Source organism: Elephantulus edwardii, unplaced genomic scaffold (assembly GCF_000299155.1).
Source record: "Elephantulus edwardii isolate Elephantulus edwardi_28Jun2011 unplaced genomic scaffold, EleEdw1.0 scaffold00045, whole genome shotgun sequence".
NCBI lineage: Eukaryota > Metazoa > Chordata > Mammalia > Macroscelidea > Macroscelididae > Elephantulus > Elephantulus edwardii.
In genome coordinates, this window is record NW_006399795.1 from 18,045,640 (window position 1) to 18,062,001 (window position 16,362).

A 16,362-nucleotide genomic window follows, 5' to 3' on the forward strand; every position below is an offset into this window, starting at 1 on the left:
CACTTGGGTTGGCCATCTTTCATCTTCCTCTGCAAGCAAAATCCTGCTGAAGATCATCTTCAGAATGCCCAGAAGAGTCCATGCCAACTTCTGGAAGGGCTTTCACCTACAGGGCGCACCAATCTTCCTCCAATCTTGATGCCACATTCTTCCTCATAGAATTCATAGAGTTCTCAAATGATGTGCTCAGTATGCAAATTGAATTGATATGAAGAAAGAATGCAGCCCTGACACACACTTTTCTTAATTTTAAACCATGCAGTGTTCCCTGGCTTTGTTTTGAAAGTAGCTTCTTGGTCTAAGTGTAGCTTTCATATGAGCATAATTAAGTGGTCGGAGATTCCCAGTTTTCTCAGTGTTAGTGATAGTTTGGCAATTATCTGTCAAGCTACTGTGCTAGTTGTTCTTGGATAATTTTCAGCAATATTTTATTTGCATGTGATATTAATTCAAGCTGCACTGAAGGCATTGGCAAAATAATAAGGCCCCAGGACCTGATAGGATACCACTTAATGTGTTTTAACTAGTGGATGTAGGGAGCTCTGATGTCCTAGTGGCAAGAAGCTGCACTGCAATCCTAGAGGTACGTGGTTCGAATCAACCAGATGCTCTGCTCAGGAAGGAAGGACAAGACGCTGCCTGACAGCTGCCACCATGAAGTTCAACCCTTTCGTTACCTTGGACCGCAGCAAGAACCACAAACGCCACTTCAATGCCCCTTCGCATGTGCGCGAGAAGATCATGTCCTCCCCTCTGTCCAAAGAGCTGCGGCAGAAGTACAATGTGCGCTCCATGCCCATCCGCAAGGATGACGAGGTCCAGGTGGTGCGAGGTCATTACAAAGGTCAGCAGATTGGCAAGGTAGTCCAGGTGTGCAGAAAGAAGTATGTCATCTACGTCGAAAGAGTGCAGCGTGAGAAGGCTAATGGTACCACAGTGCATGTGGGCATTCATTCAAGCAAGGTGGTTATTACCAGGCTGAAATTGGATAAAGATCGGGGAAAAAAATCTTGAACGTAAAGCTAAATCTCGGCAAGTTGGAAAAGAGAAAGGCAAATACAAGGAAGAACTAATTGAGAAAATGCAGGAGTGAATGCAACCTGAGGAGCAATCGCAGTTTAACTAGATTTCCATCTGAGTATGCGTTCTTGTGATGTTCCAAAATGACCCTCTCGTTCAGAAGTGACTATAAATCTGCCTTTGCAATTTTGATTCCTATTTTTAAGAATAAAAATTGGAAATGTTTTCCCAGTTTAAAAAAAAAAAAGAAGGGAGGACAATCTCCTCCTGTACCAGTCAGATCCGATTTGATGGTACACACACACACACACACACACACAAAAAAAAAAAAAAAAAAGGAAAAAACAAAACCAAAAAACCCTAATGGATGTAGCCCTGGAAGTACTCACCAGTCTATGCCAGGATAGTTATAAGACAGCTACTTGGAAACTGATTGGAAGAGATCCGTATTTGCTCCCATTACCAAGAAAGATGATACAACATGCTACCATAGATTACCTAATAATCATAATAGACCACTTAATTTTCCCACTAGCATTTTCATAATTTTTTCCAAATTTATGCCTAAACATAAATTCCTACTTTTTTTCATTTTTTATCCTCCTTGTTTGAGTGTGGCAATGTGTAAAAGGGGCATGAATAAAAGGTATTCACCTCAGGTGTGGACTTTTTACACATCCACCAGCTCAACCTAGGTGGTTCCCTATGCCCTTCAGTATGTTGTCTCATCTTTTAAGCAGCCAAATGAATCCTATAGCCCTGGTTGCACAGTAGTTAAACTCTTGGCTTTTTATGAGAAGCTTGGTGGTTCAGATCCACCATCGGCCTTTGGGAGAAAGAAATTACTATTCGCTTCCGTAAAAATGACAGGTTTGAGGGGAGCTCTGGTGGCCTAGTGGCAAGAAACTGTACTGCAATCCCAGAGGAACACGGTTCGAATCCACCAGACGCTCTGCCGGAGAAGGAGGTGCAATATCCTCCCGTACCAGTCAGATCTGATTTGACGGTACACGCACACAAAATAATAATAATAAAAAAAGACAGGTTTGGAAGCCCTATGGGAGAATTGTCCTCTGCCCTGCAGAGTATCTGTGAATCAGAATTGACTTGCTGGCTGTGAATTTGGGTTTGATTTTCTGGTTTATATGTCCCGTTATCTCCATACAAGTTTCCCTTTTCAAGACAATATTTACCATTTTCCTTTCAGCTCTGAACCATGCCCTATCCTGAGCCAGTCTCACTGTCTCCCACACACCTGCTCCCATAACCCCAGTCACTGTGTCAAATCTATCTCATCCAGCGTCTTCCTCTCCTGTGCTGTCCCTCCATCGGGCTGAGCACGATGTCCTTCTCCAAGGACTGGTCCCTTCTGGCCACATTCCCAAAGTATGTGAGAAAGAGCCTCAAGATCCTAGCTTACCAGGAGCAGCCCAGTTTCACCCTCTCCAGAACAGACCTGTTTGTTCTCTTGATGATCCATAGTAAGTTCAGTGCTCTTCTCCAGTTCCACAATGCATTGGTTCTTCTGCCACCCTTAGTCATTGTCCAGCTCTCTGATGCATAGCCAGTAATTGTGAAGATCATGGCCTGGATCAGGCACACCTTAGTCTCTAGACTGACATCGTTGCTCTTTTGCATACTGGAGAGGTTCCTGACAGCACATTTTCCCAAAGTAATTCATAGGCAATCTTAAGTCCTCAGCATTATAACTCTTTTTTTCATATTTAAAAATTTTTTCCTTTTTTAATAATTCAAAATTGAATAGCTTCATCTAGAGGCATATGAAATAATACATGAAATGAAATGAGTCAGTCACAAAAGAACAAATATGGTGTAAACCCACTGATGTGAAATAACAGGACTTGCAAACATTTAGAGACCAAAATACCCAGAGTGCTTCCGGGGATGGGATGGAGGGCCACAGGGAGAGCCATAGCTGAGGGGACACTGAGTTTCTGGTAAAAGTGATGGAGAAATTTGGAAATGAGTAACAGTTGTGGTTGCCCAATGTGACGATGATAATCAGTGTCATTGAAATGGACACATACAGAGTGCTGAATTGGCAAACATTTTGCTTATGCATATTCTTAACACATTTTTTTAAAAAAGAGATAATACAAAGATGTTCAGTGTATAAGTCACTTCATCTCCCCCACTTATACCCCAAGAGTAGTGTCATGTGACATTTTCAGAACCTGTAGATCTTACTCCGATCGATTTCTTCAGTTTTAAAAGTACTTCTAAAAAAAAAAAGTACTCCTATGAGAGTTGGAAACAAACAGTATACATTATTTATCCCATCTTTCTCAGTCTCCCCCCAAACCCCATGTCAGTCCTGTTTTACAGCAGTGGCACTATGCAGTATTTTTCCTTTTGTGAGTAAGATATTTCACTCAGCATAATGTCCTCCAGGGTCACCCATTTTGAATAATATTGCATGAGTTCCTTGTTTTTCAATGCAGCATTCCATTGTGTGAATATACCACAGCTTCTCTATCCATTCGTTTGTTGATGGGCACTTAGGTTGTTTCCAGTTCCTTGCTATTGTGAATAAAGCCGCAATAAACATGGGTGTGCATATATCTGCTTGGGTGGCAGTTATGGTCTCTTCAGGGTATATTCCCAGTAGTGGAATTGTTGGGTCAAATGGTATCTCTATTTGCAACTTTTTGAGAAACCACCACACCACCTTCCACAGTGGTTGCACCATTTTACACTTCCACCAATAGTGAATAAGGGTTCCAGTTTCTCCACAACCTCGCCAGCATTTCTTGCTTGCTATTCTGTTAAATTTTGCTATTCTGATTGGGTTGAGATGATATCTCATAGTTGTTTTGATTTGCATCTCTCTTTGAGCTGGGGATTTTGAACATTTCTTCATGTGCTTGTTGGCCATCTGAATGTCTTCTTTGATGAAGTGTCTGTTCAAATCCTGTACCCATTTTTCAATTGGGTTGTTTATCTTTATCTTGTTGTGGTGCCAGAAGCAATTCTTGTGGCCTGTGTTTGAACCATCAAGTTTTCCATTGGTACTCAAGTATTTAAATATGTTCACCACCCAGGGCACCTAATAATAATAGTCATCATTGTTTCCTGAGTGCTACTTGTCTGCCAGGCATCTCAGACTGGCTGGGGCTTGTGAGAGAGAAGGTCCTAACAGATTCATGAGGAGGGAGGGAAGTAATCAACATAAAAGACTCTATGTGAGAAAGTCCTTTGCACCAGTGATGAATTTGCATGTGTATGGTTTGAGGTAGGGATCAAAGTTCATGTAGTTTCTTTTATTCTGCTCTCCCACACAGATATTCAACTGGTCTAAAATTATTTATTGAAAAATCCTATCCTGACCTGAGCTTATGCAGCAAAGCAGGGACGGAGCAAGGATTAGAGCCCAGCTCCATCGGGCTCTAGCCCAGCCTGTCCTGACAGCCAGTGAGCACACTCAGCACTAACAGTGCCATGGAGTATTTTTAAAGCTGAGAGTAGTTGCCAACGGAAGCAGGGTGGGGAGGCCTAGGCCAGCTCTAACGCGCTTCCTTCCTGCCAGGATGGAGAAACATCTCCTCTGCCTTCTGCCCTCCCCTACCCCACCTTTCCTCCTTTTTCCCTTTTCCTGCTTCTTGGAGGGGAGGGGGCAAGGGAAGCTGTGCAGGAGGTCCAGCGCCTTCATGCAGTGGGAGAGATGTTCCAGGGAAGACTGATTCCATGTGTTCGCTTTGTCCCCAAGACTCGGTCACCAGACCACCGTCAAACTTATGCAGTGTCCCCCAAGAGCCCCCAAAACAGCTGCCATCACCACTGTGGATTGTCAGTTGTGCAGAAGCTACTTCCCACTGTAGCCACAGGGAACATTCCAGATCTTACAATCACACCATGCCACTCCCTAGGGAAAAACTCTCCCTGTTCTCCTCTCTCTCCTCTTCCCCTTACTCACTCTGTTGCAGCCACACCTAACTCCTGGCTGTTCTTCAAACCTGCCAGCTCATTCCTGCCGCAGGGTCTTTGCATGGCTGTGCCCTCCTCCCCATCTCAGTATGCCTGGCTCCTGCTCCTTTCTCTTGAGGTTCTCAGCTCACAAATTACCCCTCAGAGAGGATACCTCTATACTTTGCATTAGTTCCGTCCTCGCCAGTCCGTTCTCCCACTTCCTATCTGATTTTTTTCTCCCATGTCGTGGTCTCTCCATAGTCTCTCTCCTCTATACAATAAGATTCTCTATACAATCTCTCTTCTTTATACAATAAGCATAAAAAGCAAAGCCTCTCTTTGCCATTTATGCTTATTGTACAGCAGGCACCCAGCCCAAGACCTGGGACATAGCACCACTCAATATTTTTTTTTCCACTCAATATATTTTTGTTGAATGAGTAAATGAATAAAATTGGTTAGGGCTCTGGTAGGGACTAGAACATGCCCTGAGGCCCAGCCACAGGATGGACTTCTGACACATTTACCAAGTTAGTCACAGCCACGAAGGTGTTACAGGAAGTGAGGTGGGAGTGTAAGGCAGGTAATCCAATTAGTTTTAGATTTGGATTCAATTAGATTTAGCTCAATGGTCAGCTGGCATGGTGGCCTGAGGCAAGCAACCTCTGCTCTGAGCTTCAGTTTTCTTCCCTATGAAACAGGCAATGTGATTGCAGCTTTGTACACCTGATGGAAGCTGCTTAAAGTGTGAAAGAGCAAAGATGGCACTTTGAAGACTAAGGTGTGCTTAAACCAAGCCAGTATATGTTCAATTATCTCCTAAGCATTTTGAAGCTGGACAAGAATAATGAAAACTAAAGACTAAAGAATTGATTCATTTGAATGATAGTCTGTAGTCTTTAATATGGATTGAAGCTTAACATCAAGAACACAAAGATTCTCACCTCTGGGCCAATTGGCAGCACCAAAATATAATAAATGGAGAAGAGATTAAGGTTGTTTAACAGTTTCAACTTGCTCAGTTCCACAATCAACACTCTTGGCACCAGCAGTCAGGAAAGCAAAAGACAAATTGCACTGAAGAAGTCTGTTATCAGGGACCTCTCCAGAATGATGAGGAGCAATGACGTTGGTGTAGAGACTAGGCTGTACTTGGTACAGGCATGGCCTTCACAATTACATGCTATGCATTAAAGAGCTGGACAATGCCTAAGGATGACAGAAGAAGAACTGATGCCTTTGAGTTGTGGTGCTGAAGAAGAGTCCTGAACATACCATAGACTGTCAGGAGAACAAACAGTTGTGCTTTTATGCAATCTGTCATTTACATTGTGTTTTGTTCACGTACATTGTACTTTTATACAATTATTCCTACCCATTGTATTTTTTTTTATTATTATTTTGTGTGCGTGTACCGTCAAATCAGATCTGACTGGTACAGGAGGATATTGCGCCTCCTTCTCCGGCAGAGCGTCTGGTGGATTCGAACCGTGTTCCTCTGGGATTGCAGTGCGGTTTCTTGCCACTAGGCCACCAGAGCTCCCCTCCCATTGTATTTTTTATTTACAAAATTTAAATACATTGTTTTTCACACCAGATTCTTCCAATTTCCCTCATCCCTCCATCATATTGTACAACCCCATTATTAATCCCTCCTTCCCCTGCACACCCTCATCCCTCTGCTTCCACCCCTCTTAGTTCCTCATATTCATTCTACAATAATGGTTTTATACAACATTTGTTCTTGTGGGACTGAGTTTGTTCACTCAGCCTAATGCTCTGCAGTCCCTCCCAAGTTAGGTAACAGTTTACAAAATCCTTGCTCCTGTGTGCTGTATAGTATTCCATTGTATAATGTACCATAATTCCTCAATTCATTCAATTGTGGTTGGACATCTGGGCTGTTTCTTTGTTCTTGTGATGGTGAATAATGCTGCTATGAACAGTGGTGTACAAGTCTCCATTTGTGCCCCAGTTCTCATTTTCTCAGGGTATATTCATTCCAAGCAGTGAGAATTTTGAAGCTGTCTCACATACTTGGGGCACATGGATAGGAAGGTCTGTTCCTTGGAGAAGGACATCATGCTTGGAAGGGTTGGAGGGACTGTGCAGGAGAGGAAGACCCCAGATGAGATGGATTGATATAATAACTGAGGTGATCAGGGTGGGTGTGTTGCAGTCAATGACACTGGCTTAGGACAGGACAGGCTTCAGTGCTATTGTACGTAGGGTCACTATGAGTCACAGGCAGTTCGATGGCACATAACAACAACCACCTTTCATTGTTGGAGGCAAGGAGGGTGAACACTTTGGACATCTTGCTGTTGTTGTGTACCATCGAGTCAGAACCAACCCATAGCTGATCCACCGGCAGATTTTCAGAGGCAGTGAATCACATGCAGGGATATTGCCCCTCCTTCTCTCCCAGAGCATCGGGTGAACTTGAACTATGTGCCTTTGGGATTGCAGTGCACTATCCTGCCACTAGGTTGCCAGAGCTGGACATGTTACTAGAAGAGTCTATTCCTTGGAAAGGGACATCATGCCTGGAAAGGTGGAGGATCCGCAAAAGAGAGCAAGATCTTCAATGAAATAGATTCACAAAAGGATTATAGCAATGGGCTCAATCTTCTTCAGAGATTGTGAAGATGGCACCGGATGGGACAGGGCTCAGGTCTGTTGTTCCTAGGGTTGCTATGAGTCCTACTCGACTTGAAGACACAGAACATCAACAGCACTCGGTGCCAGGGCTCAGGCAGCCAGTCGTCGTCATCATCAGACGTCTGGGAGCCAGAAGCCCAACCAAGGCCCACAGTAGAAGGTTAATGCTGAATGCGGCCATAGTCTAACTCCAGGGCTTCCTTCCCTCCCTCCCTTCCTCTCTTGCTTTTCCTCCTTCCTTCTTTTTGAGCATCGACTTGAACTTAGGTTACCCTCCTGCACCCTAGTTTATTAACCACGAAGCCTCCCCCTCCACCCCAACCCCCTGCCCCAGCCTCAGCTGTAACTGCTTGTCTCAGCACAACCCAGCAGGCCCAGCACTAGCCCTGAGCTCTCAGTGGCTCCTCCTCCGCAGGACACGCCCCAGCCCAGCTCCGCCCACTGGACTGAGCTGGGCCACTGTCCTTGTCCGCAGCTTAGACCATCCGCCAACCCCCCATGGTCCTGCTCAACCCACGTAACAGCTTTACTCCTCTAAGTAGAGACCTTGATCCTGATTTCATCTTCTGGAAGAGTTTCTGCACTTCAGATTGCTTCAGGGCTGCTGGTCCCCTTCTGGTCCTGTGTGACTCTCCAGTACCCCCGCCTGCCCCTTGCTCACCTCTGTCCATCTTCCCAGGTTGGCATGCTCTCCGTAGGCACGTGTGAGCCCAGGCTCAGCCCACAGCTCCCACCCTAGTTCAGCTTTATCTGAGGGTTGGTTGCTCAGTGCTCTGTAGAACTCCTCACTGCCCCAGACGCCCCTGACAGCAGCTACACACCTAAGAACTAGTCCGCGGGCTGATCCAGTCTGTGAAACCCCCATGAGCGATTCCGCCCCAGCCTTGTCTCATGGAAGGGTCACTCCCCCATTGGTCCTCCATGGTGTTTATGTTGCTATGTGCCCTTGAGACAACTATGACTCACAGCATGAAAAACAGCTCTGAACCACCTTGCCCTGTCCTGAGCCAACCTCACCGTCTCTGACACACCTGACCCCGTTGCCACAGTCACTGTCAATTCATCTTATCCAGGGTCTCCCTCTTCTGTGCTGACCCTCCGCCCTTCCAAACATGACGTCCTTGTCCTTCGTCAAGGACTGGCCACTCCAGATAACATGTCAACATACGTGGTCCTCTATAGCTCAACTCAGATTTCTCAGCCTCCTGGGCAGGTACTCTTTTTTTTTTTCTTCTAGGATTTCAATTTTTTATTATTATTGTGTGTGTGTATGTGTGTGTGTATGTGTGTGTCTACCATCAAATCAGATTTGACTGGTGCAGGAGGAGATTGTTCCTCCTTCTCCAGCAAAGCGTCTGGTGGATTTGAACCGTACACCTCTGAGATTGCAGTACATCTTCTTGCCTCTAGGCTACCCTGGTCAAATACTCTTGCTAGACACAAGTGGACCATATGACCCAACAACCCCCTTAGGGTGGTTGCCCATTCCCATCTCCAGCCTAACTGGAGGCCTCGTTCCAGTTCAAGCAGAGATAGTGGCTGCCATGTGCCTGCGTCACCTCTGACCTCTGTGTCTCATCTTTCCCTCAATGCAGTGGTCTTGGAGGATTCACCCCCAAACTTGCCTCTGCAGGCCCTTACAATGTGACCCGGAAGTGGCTTTGCACTGCTTTAAGCTTGAGTTCCCCCTCTGTGCAATGGGGGTAAGTCAAGTGCTCTCCTGAAAACCCAGTCCCTCCTTTCACAACTATGACTCAATAAAGTTCCTTAACAGGGCCTCAGGCTCCCCACCCATGAAGGGGGATCCTAGCAGCCTGGTGGGAGGACAGAATAGACTCTGAGGAGCTAGTATACAGCTGGAGCTCAAAAAGTGCTGAGTGCTATGGAGGGGCAGTGTGAACATTAAGGGATTGGAAGGATCATAACCAGGATGGAGCCCACAGACTGGGGTGGCACTAAGCCTCAGTTTCCTCTCCTGTAAAATGGGGCTAACAGATCCTGATGGGCCCCTAGGGGAATCTCCTGCCCGGATGTGGTGTTAGTACTTAGTAGATACTTTAGAATAATGGACATTTTCCTGCTATAGTCTCAATCGCGGCTCAGGCATCACTTTGGGGACATGAACTGCTGGCCACTTTGGGCAGACACTGAATGGAAGCCAGACCCAGTGTGTTTCATGTCTCTGGAAAGCCTTGTAACTTCATGAGCACTGGATTGTCCTTGGGACTGTGAGGACTGATTGCTGAGCCCAGAGGTGGTAGGTGAGCCTGGAGGTCTGGAGCTGAGAAGTGCACTGGCAGGGGGACCCACCAAACCAGCAGAGGAGGACACAGAGGTAGGCCCATCAGAGACTGATCTTCACACCATACTGGTGGACCTTCACCCCAGCGGAGAAGCCAGTGCCAAGGCCCTGTCATGACAATGGTGATAAAGGCCAGAAGAGGATGTGCACTTGCCCTGGACCAATCTGGGTTTCCCCTAGGATCTGTATAAAAAAGGATTGTCAGAAGAAGCCCTGCCTCCTTTCCCCCACCCCAGACTTCTCTCCTCTCCGGGTTCACAGACATGGAGCCTCCACAAGTCCCGAGGCCACTGCTGCAAGATGATCTTAATGGAAAAGGACTGGTTGGTATTGATCCCCAGAGTCATGCCATCCCCCCAACTATCTCCCTGACAGCAAGGCTACCACCCCCTTAGTCTATAGCTCATTCTTTCCTCAAGGTAATTTGTCCCCTTCACCCCCAAGCACCTCAAATCTGCCCCTTCAGTCTTTCTCCGTGACAAGGGGTGGATTACCCAATAAGCAAGATAACTGGAGTTTACTTGCTATTCTGTTGTGAACAATTCCACAAGGATTTCCCCACCTCCTTATGACAACCCCTGTTTGGGACGGGAAAATGGAAAAGAGGCTTTAATTTTGTGGGAAGGTGCTGTGGTGTTGGGAGAGAAACGGAGACTGTTGTTGTTGTTGTTATGTACCGTTGGGTCGCTTGTGACTCATAGCGACCCTATAACAGCCCTAAACTCTGTCCTGTGCCAATTGCAGTCTCTGACACACCCATCCTGATTACCCCAGTCACTGAATCAATCCACCACATAGGGGGTCTTCCTCTTCTGCCCTGTCCCTCCACCCTACCAAGCATGATGTCCCTCTCCAAGGACCTGTCCCTCCTTGCAACATGTCCAAAGCATGTCACACGGAGCCTCAGAATCCTTGTCTCCAAGGAGCAGCCCGGTTTGACCCTTTTCAGGATGAATCTGTTTTCCTAGCAGTCCATGGTACCCTTAATACTCTTCTCCAGCACCACAGCTCAAAGGCATCAATTCTCCTATCCTCCTTAGTCATTGTCCAACTCTCTGATGCATAGCAAGTGATAGCAAAGACCATGGTCTGTATCAGATGCACCTTGGTCTCCAAAGAGACACCATTGCTCTTCAGTACTTTGGAGAGGTCCCTAACAGCAGACTTTCCCATGGCAATACGTCTAATTTCCTGGCTGCTGGTGTCGAGAGTGTTGATGGTGGAGCCAAGCAAACTAAAGCTGTGAACAATCTCAATCTCTTCACCATTCATCCTGATGCTGCCAATTGTCCAGTGGTGAGAATCTTTGTCTTCTTGACATTGAGTCTCAATCCATATTGGAGGCTGCAGTCCTTGACCTTCTGCAGCAAGCGCTTCAGGTCCTTCTCAGTTTTAGCAAACAGGGTTGTAACGGAGACTAGTCACACCTAAAAGTGAAAAACTGTAAGGAAGCATGAGCCAACTGATGCTACCTTAACCCACTGTGGTCAAGTTGGTTCCAACCCGTGGTGATCCTCCAACGGGTTTCAGAGGCTGTAAATCTTTACTGGAAGACACTATCTTCCTTCCTTGGAGCAGCTGGTGGATTTGAACTGCCAGACTTTTGGTTAGCCGTCAAACACATCACCAGAGTTCCGTGATGCTTATCAGGTAATTCACCTCTCCCCAGAGACCTGTGTTCAGACACTGCCCTTCCCTCCTCCATGTGGACCTCTTGGTCTGTTCACCTGCCTATCTTCCTCTGTGATTTCTCCAGATCCTCCTGGCTGCCTCAGGCATGCTTGGTGGGGCTGTGATCCTCCTGGCCCCCTACTCCCCGAGCATGCTTAGTGGGGTGTGTCCTGTCTTGCTACCCAGAAGTCCTCACTGCTGAGCAAAGCTCTGGCCTCTTCTGTCTCCCGCTGCTCATATTGTTGGCTGCCTCATTCCCACCTCAAAACCTTTGCACATGCAGTGCCCTCTGCTGGGAGTACCTTTTCCTGTGCCTGCCCTCTTCTTTTGTTTTTCCCCCATGCTGTTGAAAGTGTACACAGCAAAACATACGTCAATTCAGCAACTCCCAATGTATAATTATTGAAGAGTAATGATGCTAACTTGAGGACTAAGGTGCACAGGATTAATCACTTGCTGTGCTGCCAAGAGCTGGATAATGGAAGAATTGATGTCTTTGATATGCAACCAGGTTGCTCCTAGGAGACAGGATGGTGAAACTTTTTCTCACATACTTAGGACATGTTGCTAGGAGAGGCTATTCCTTGTAGAAGGACATCATGTTTGAAAAGATAGAGAGTTGGTGAAGGAGATGAAGACCCTCAACCCGGTGGATTGACACATGACTGCAGCAATAGGCTCAGATGTGTCAGAGATTGTGAGGAAGAATTTAGATATATTGTGCATAAGGTTGCTATGAGTCATACTCAACTCAGTGGCACTTAACAACAATGTATGTTAAGGACCTTAATGTGCTCCTTGGAGGCAAGGATTCTGAAGCTTCGTCTGACATGCTTTGGATATGTTTGCTGCCAGGATATGCTGCAACTAGTCCTTGGAGAAGGACGCCATGCTTGGGAGGGTGGAAGGACAACACAGGAGAGGAAGACACTCGATGAGATGGATTGATTCAGTGACTGGAATAATGGGAGTGGGTGTGTCAGAGACAGTGAGGTTGGCACAGGATAGAGCAGGGTTTAGAGCTCTTGTACATAGAGTCTCTATGAGTCACAGGCAACTCGAAGGCACATAACAACAATAACAATGTGTAGTTTGTCGTGTGTCAAAATGTCTAGCATCTCTGGTGGTTTCAAACCACAGTGACTACAGGAAAAGGATGGGTAGTCTTCTCCCACGAAAATTTACAGCCTCAAAGAAACCCAATGGTGTGTCACTATGATTCAAAACTGACCTGAGCGAAATGAATAATGTGCAATTCAGTGAAATTCTTTACATTCTTCAAGTTATGTGATACTTCCTAACCCCCTTTTCTAAGTTAAATGTAACATGAACTCGCTACCCCTTAAATTTCTTGTCTAACCTTTCAAGTTGCCATTGTTGATTTAATACGATACAGATGTTGTTGTTGTTACATGCCATCAAGTCACCTGCGACTCATAGCGACCCTATGTACAACAGCCCTAAACTCTGCCCTATCCTGTGCCAATCTCACCATCTCCGACACATCTGCCCCCATTATTACGCCAGTCACTGAATCAATCCATCTCATCGAGGGTCTTCCTCTCCTGTGCTGTCCCTCCACTCTCCCAAGCATGACATTCCTCTCCAAGGACTCCTTGCAACATGTCCTTTGGACCATACAGATAGTTCTTTTTAAAAACCCACAACCCTCAAGGCAGACATTCTTTAATTAATGTAAATAATTTTCAGAAGGGAGCTCTGATAGCCTAGTGGTAAGGAGCAGTGCTGTTGACCCAAAGGTACACAGTTTGAATCTACCACCAGCTGCTTCATAGGAGAAAAATGGGCAGTCCCTTCCCATGAAATTTACCACCTCTGAATACCCTCTGTAGGGTCAGTTAGCTATGAGTCGGTTCTGACTCAACGGCACACAATGACAAACAATTGTCTGATTTAGGGAGCTCGGGTGGCCTCATGGGTAAGGCGTTGTGCTGCCAACGCAAAGACAGGCGATTCGAATTCACCAGCCACTGTATAGGAGAAAGACGAGCCATCTCCTCCCAGCGCCTGCAGTTTACAAACCTGACGCCATTGCTACAGTCCCTGTCAACCCATCTCATCAGGGTCTTCCTCTCCTGTGCTTAGACTCTGCAAACCTGCTGGAGGATCAACTATGAGGTGGTTCCAACTGGATGTCCATGAACTTGAGTTTCCTTTAGATTGTCAACTTAAAAAAGACTTTAAAATCTTTTAAGTCTTTTGCCTTAAGGTTTAAAGATTATCTTAGGGTAATAATTTTAGGAGTTCATCTAGCCTCTGAAAGTTTAGATTCCATGAGAACATGAAATTCTGCTCCACATTTCCCATTTTGAATGAGGATTCTTCTATAGCACCTTTGCTCAAAACACTCAGTCACTGTAGCCGTGTGCCCATCGCTTTCACCGCATTCCTCTATCCCTTGGCTCCAGCCACCTCCCAGAATTCTTCCCGGACTCTCTGTGCCCAAGTCAGGCCCCACTGTGAGATTGCATAGAACTGGGTCTTTTCGTTCCAAACGCATTTCTCTGTTCATACTTAGACATTCATTTCTTTGACTGCCTATTCTGTGTGGAATCCACAAGGTCAGCCTTGTTCCCTTCCTTGTTTGTCCCAGTTGCAAATCCAGCCCCAGCCCCAGCCCCAGCCTAGGATCCATGCAGTCTTCACCATGTCTTCTCCCAGGAACTATTTGGGTAGCATCTGTGTGACCTACAGTATGACAGGCTGGAAGGGGGCCTGCCTCCCAGCATCTCAGCCCTAAAGTTCCCCCCACTGTCCCTTTCCAACTACCATTGTCCCCAGTATATCCCCAAAACATTCCTCATTCTATTTTCCCCACCTTGCTCCTGAGCCGTGTCTGTTCCCAATGTAGCATCCGCTCACGTTTTTCCTTTTGTCCTTCTTTGGGCCTCAGGTTTCTTTCATGTGCTGCCCTCAAAGCCTCCCGACTTCTCACCCAGATCCTAGCCTGCTTGCCTCCCGGGACCTGAGACTCTAAACTTTTGGGGTCCTCAGGACTGACAAGTGGACAAACCTGCAACGCAGCTCTAGGCTGTAGCTCTTTGCTCCCACACCCCGTCTGCTCACGGGCTCACCTTCTCCTATGAGCCTCAGTTTCCCCAACTGTCAAGGGGGCGGACAGCCAAACATGTCACTAGAGCCCTGTGCTTGGGGTTAGGCTTTGCTGCCACTATGTTAATGATTTAAGATGGCTGTCTGCAAAGAAATAATGGCCATACTCAAAGAAATTATGGCAACAGACAAAAGAAAGCTGTCTGAATAAAGGTGCCCCGCTGGTGCAATGGTTAAAGCAATCATCTTAACTGAAGGACCAGCCACTTGAACTCACCTTCTATTCCTTGAAAGAAAGAAATGGCTGACTCCCCCTACAAGAATAACAACCTTGGAGACTCTGTGGGGCGATTCTAAACTCATTTTATTTTTGGTGAAATGCACAGGGCCACGCGCCCCTCACTGCAGCGTCTAGACTTCACGATCGGTATCATTGCTCCATTCATCTCGTGCTGTCAACATTCTTGTTATTTCTGGTCTCGTTGTTTCACTTCCGTTTCTTTAAACATCTGACCCTCAGCCTTCTGGTCCACACTTTAAAATAGCTACTGGCCTTCTTGTCTTGTCGCAACGGTTTTGGAGCCAGGCATCTCGTGCCTTCATTCTCCTCTGGGCTCCCAGCTGATGCTGCCCTACCTCGCCCTTCAACAAACTCAGCCTTGTGCAAATGCAGATCAACTCAGGAGGGACTGTGGTCACCTCAGAGGAGTCATGTCAGGCTTTGCTAGTGGCTCTGAAGCCCCACCAGAAAAAGACAAAGCAGGATTTGAACCCAGGCCTCATCTGTTTATGTAGTGCGTGCCCACTGGGTGACCCTTGCCTTTCCCTTGGTGGCCCCCTCCTGGCCCTGGGACAGCAGGTTCCCCATGACCTCCTTCAGGGCTGGGGAATCCACCTCAGGGCAGCAGATGTTTCCGTGTTGCTGGAGGCCTGGGATTTCAGTGATAAGACCCTGGGCCAGCATCCAGGCCCTTCTGGGAGAGAGAGGAAGGAGAGACTGGGCCAGAGAAGGTTACTGAGACTCCAGCTTCCTCCCCAAGGCAGAAATGATGATAGAAGACAGAACATAAACAAATGTTGTTTGTTTATAGAGAGCAGCCCAAGGGACCCTTTGTGACCCAGTGACCAAAAGGGAAGTGTCAGAATCCACTCCAACCACACGACATGTGGCAGCTCAGGAAATCTCATCTGAAATTGTAAAACCAGATCATGTCTCTTTCCTGCTCAAAAGCCTCTCCTGGCTCTGCAGGGCCCTGAGCTTCAAGTCCACAGCCCTCACAGGGGTCCAGGCTGTACCATACAGGCACACCAATCCCCTGTTGGCTATTGTTGTTATGTGCCATTGAGTTTCTAGCAACTCATAGCAACTCTATGCACAATAGCTTTGAACCTCGTCCTATCCTGAGCCAATCTCACTGATTCCGACATACCCATCCCATTTTCCCAGTTACCATGTCAATCCATCTCATCTGGGGTCTTCCTCTCCTGTGCTGTCCCCCAGGCTCCCAAGCATGATGTCCCTCTTCAAGTACCAGTCCCTCCTGGCTATGTGCTCAAAGTATATGAGATGGAGCTTCAAAATTCTAGCCTCCTTGCTGGCGAGGTTGTGGAGAGACTGGAACCCTGATTCACTGTTGGTGGGAGTGTAAAATGGTGCAACCCCTGTGGAAAGCAGTATGGCGCTTTCTCAAAAAGTTACAAATAGACAT

General features: G+C 46.7%; 1 protein-coding gene across 1 annotated transcript in view; it reads left to right on the forward strand.

Annotated features, from left to right (window-relative positions):
* Nucleotides 1-654: 654 nt before the first annotated feature.
* The window catches only part of HOMER3 (homer homolog 3 (Drosophila)), a 32,927-nt gene continuing 17,219 nt past the window's right edge, over nucleotides 655-16,362 (forward strand). The window contains exon 1 of the mRNA XM_006885968.1: nucleotides 655-942. Coding sequence (XP_006886030.1) covers nucleotides 655-942 — 288 coding nt within the window. The remainder of the gene's footprint in view (nucleotides 943-16,362) is intronic.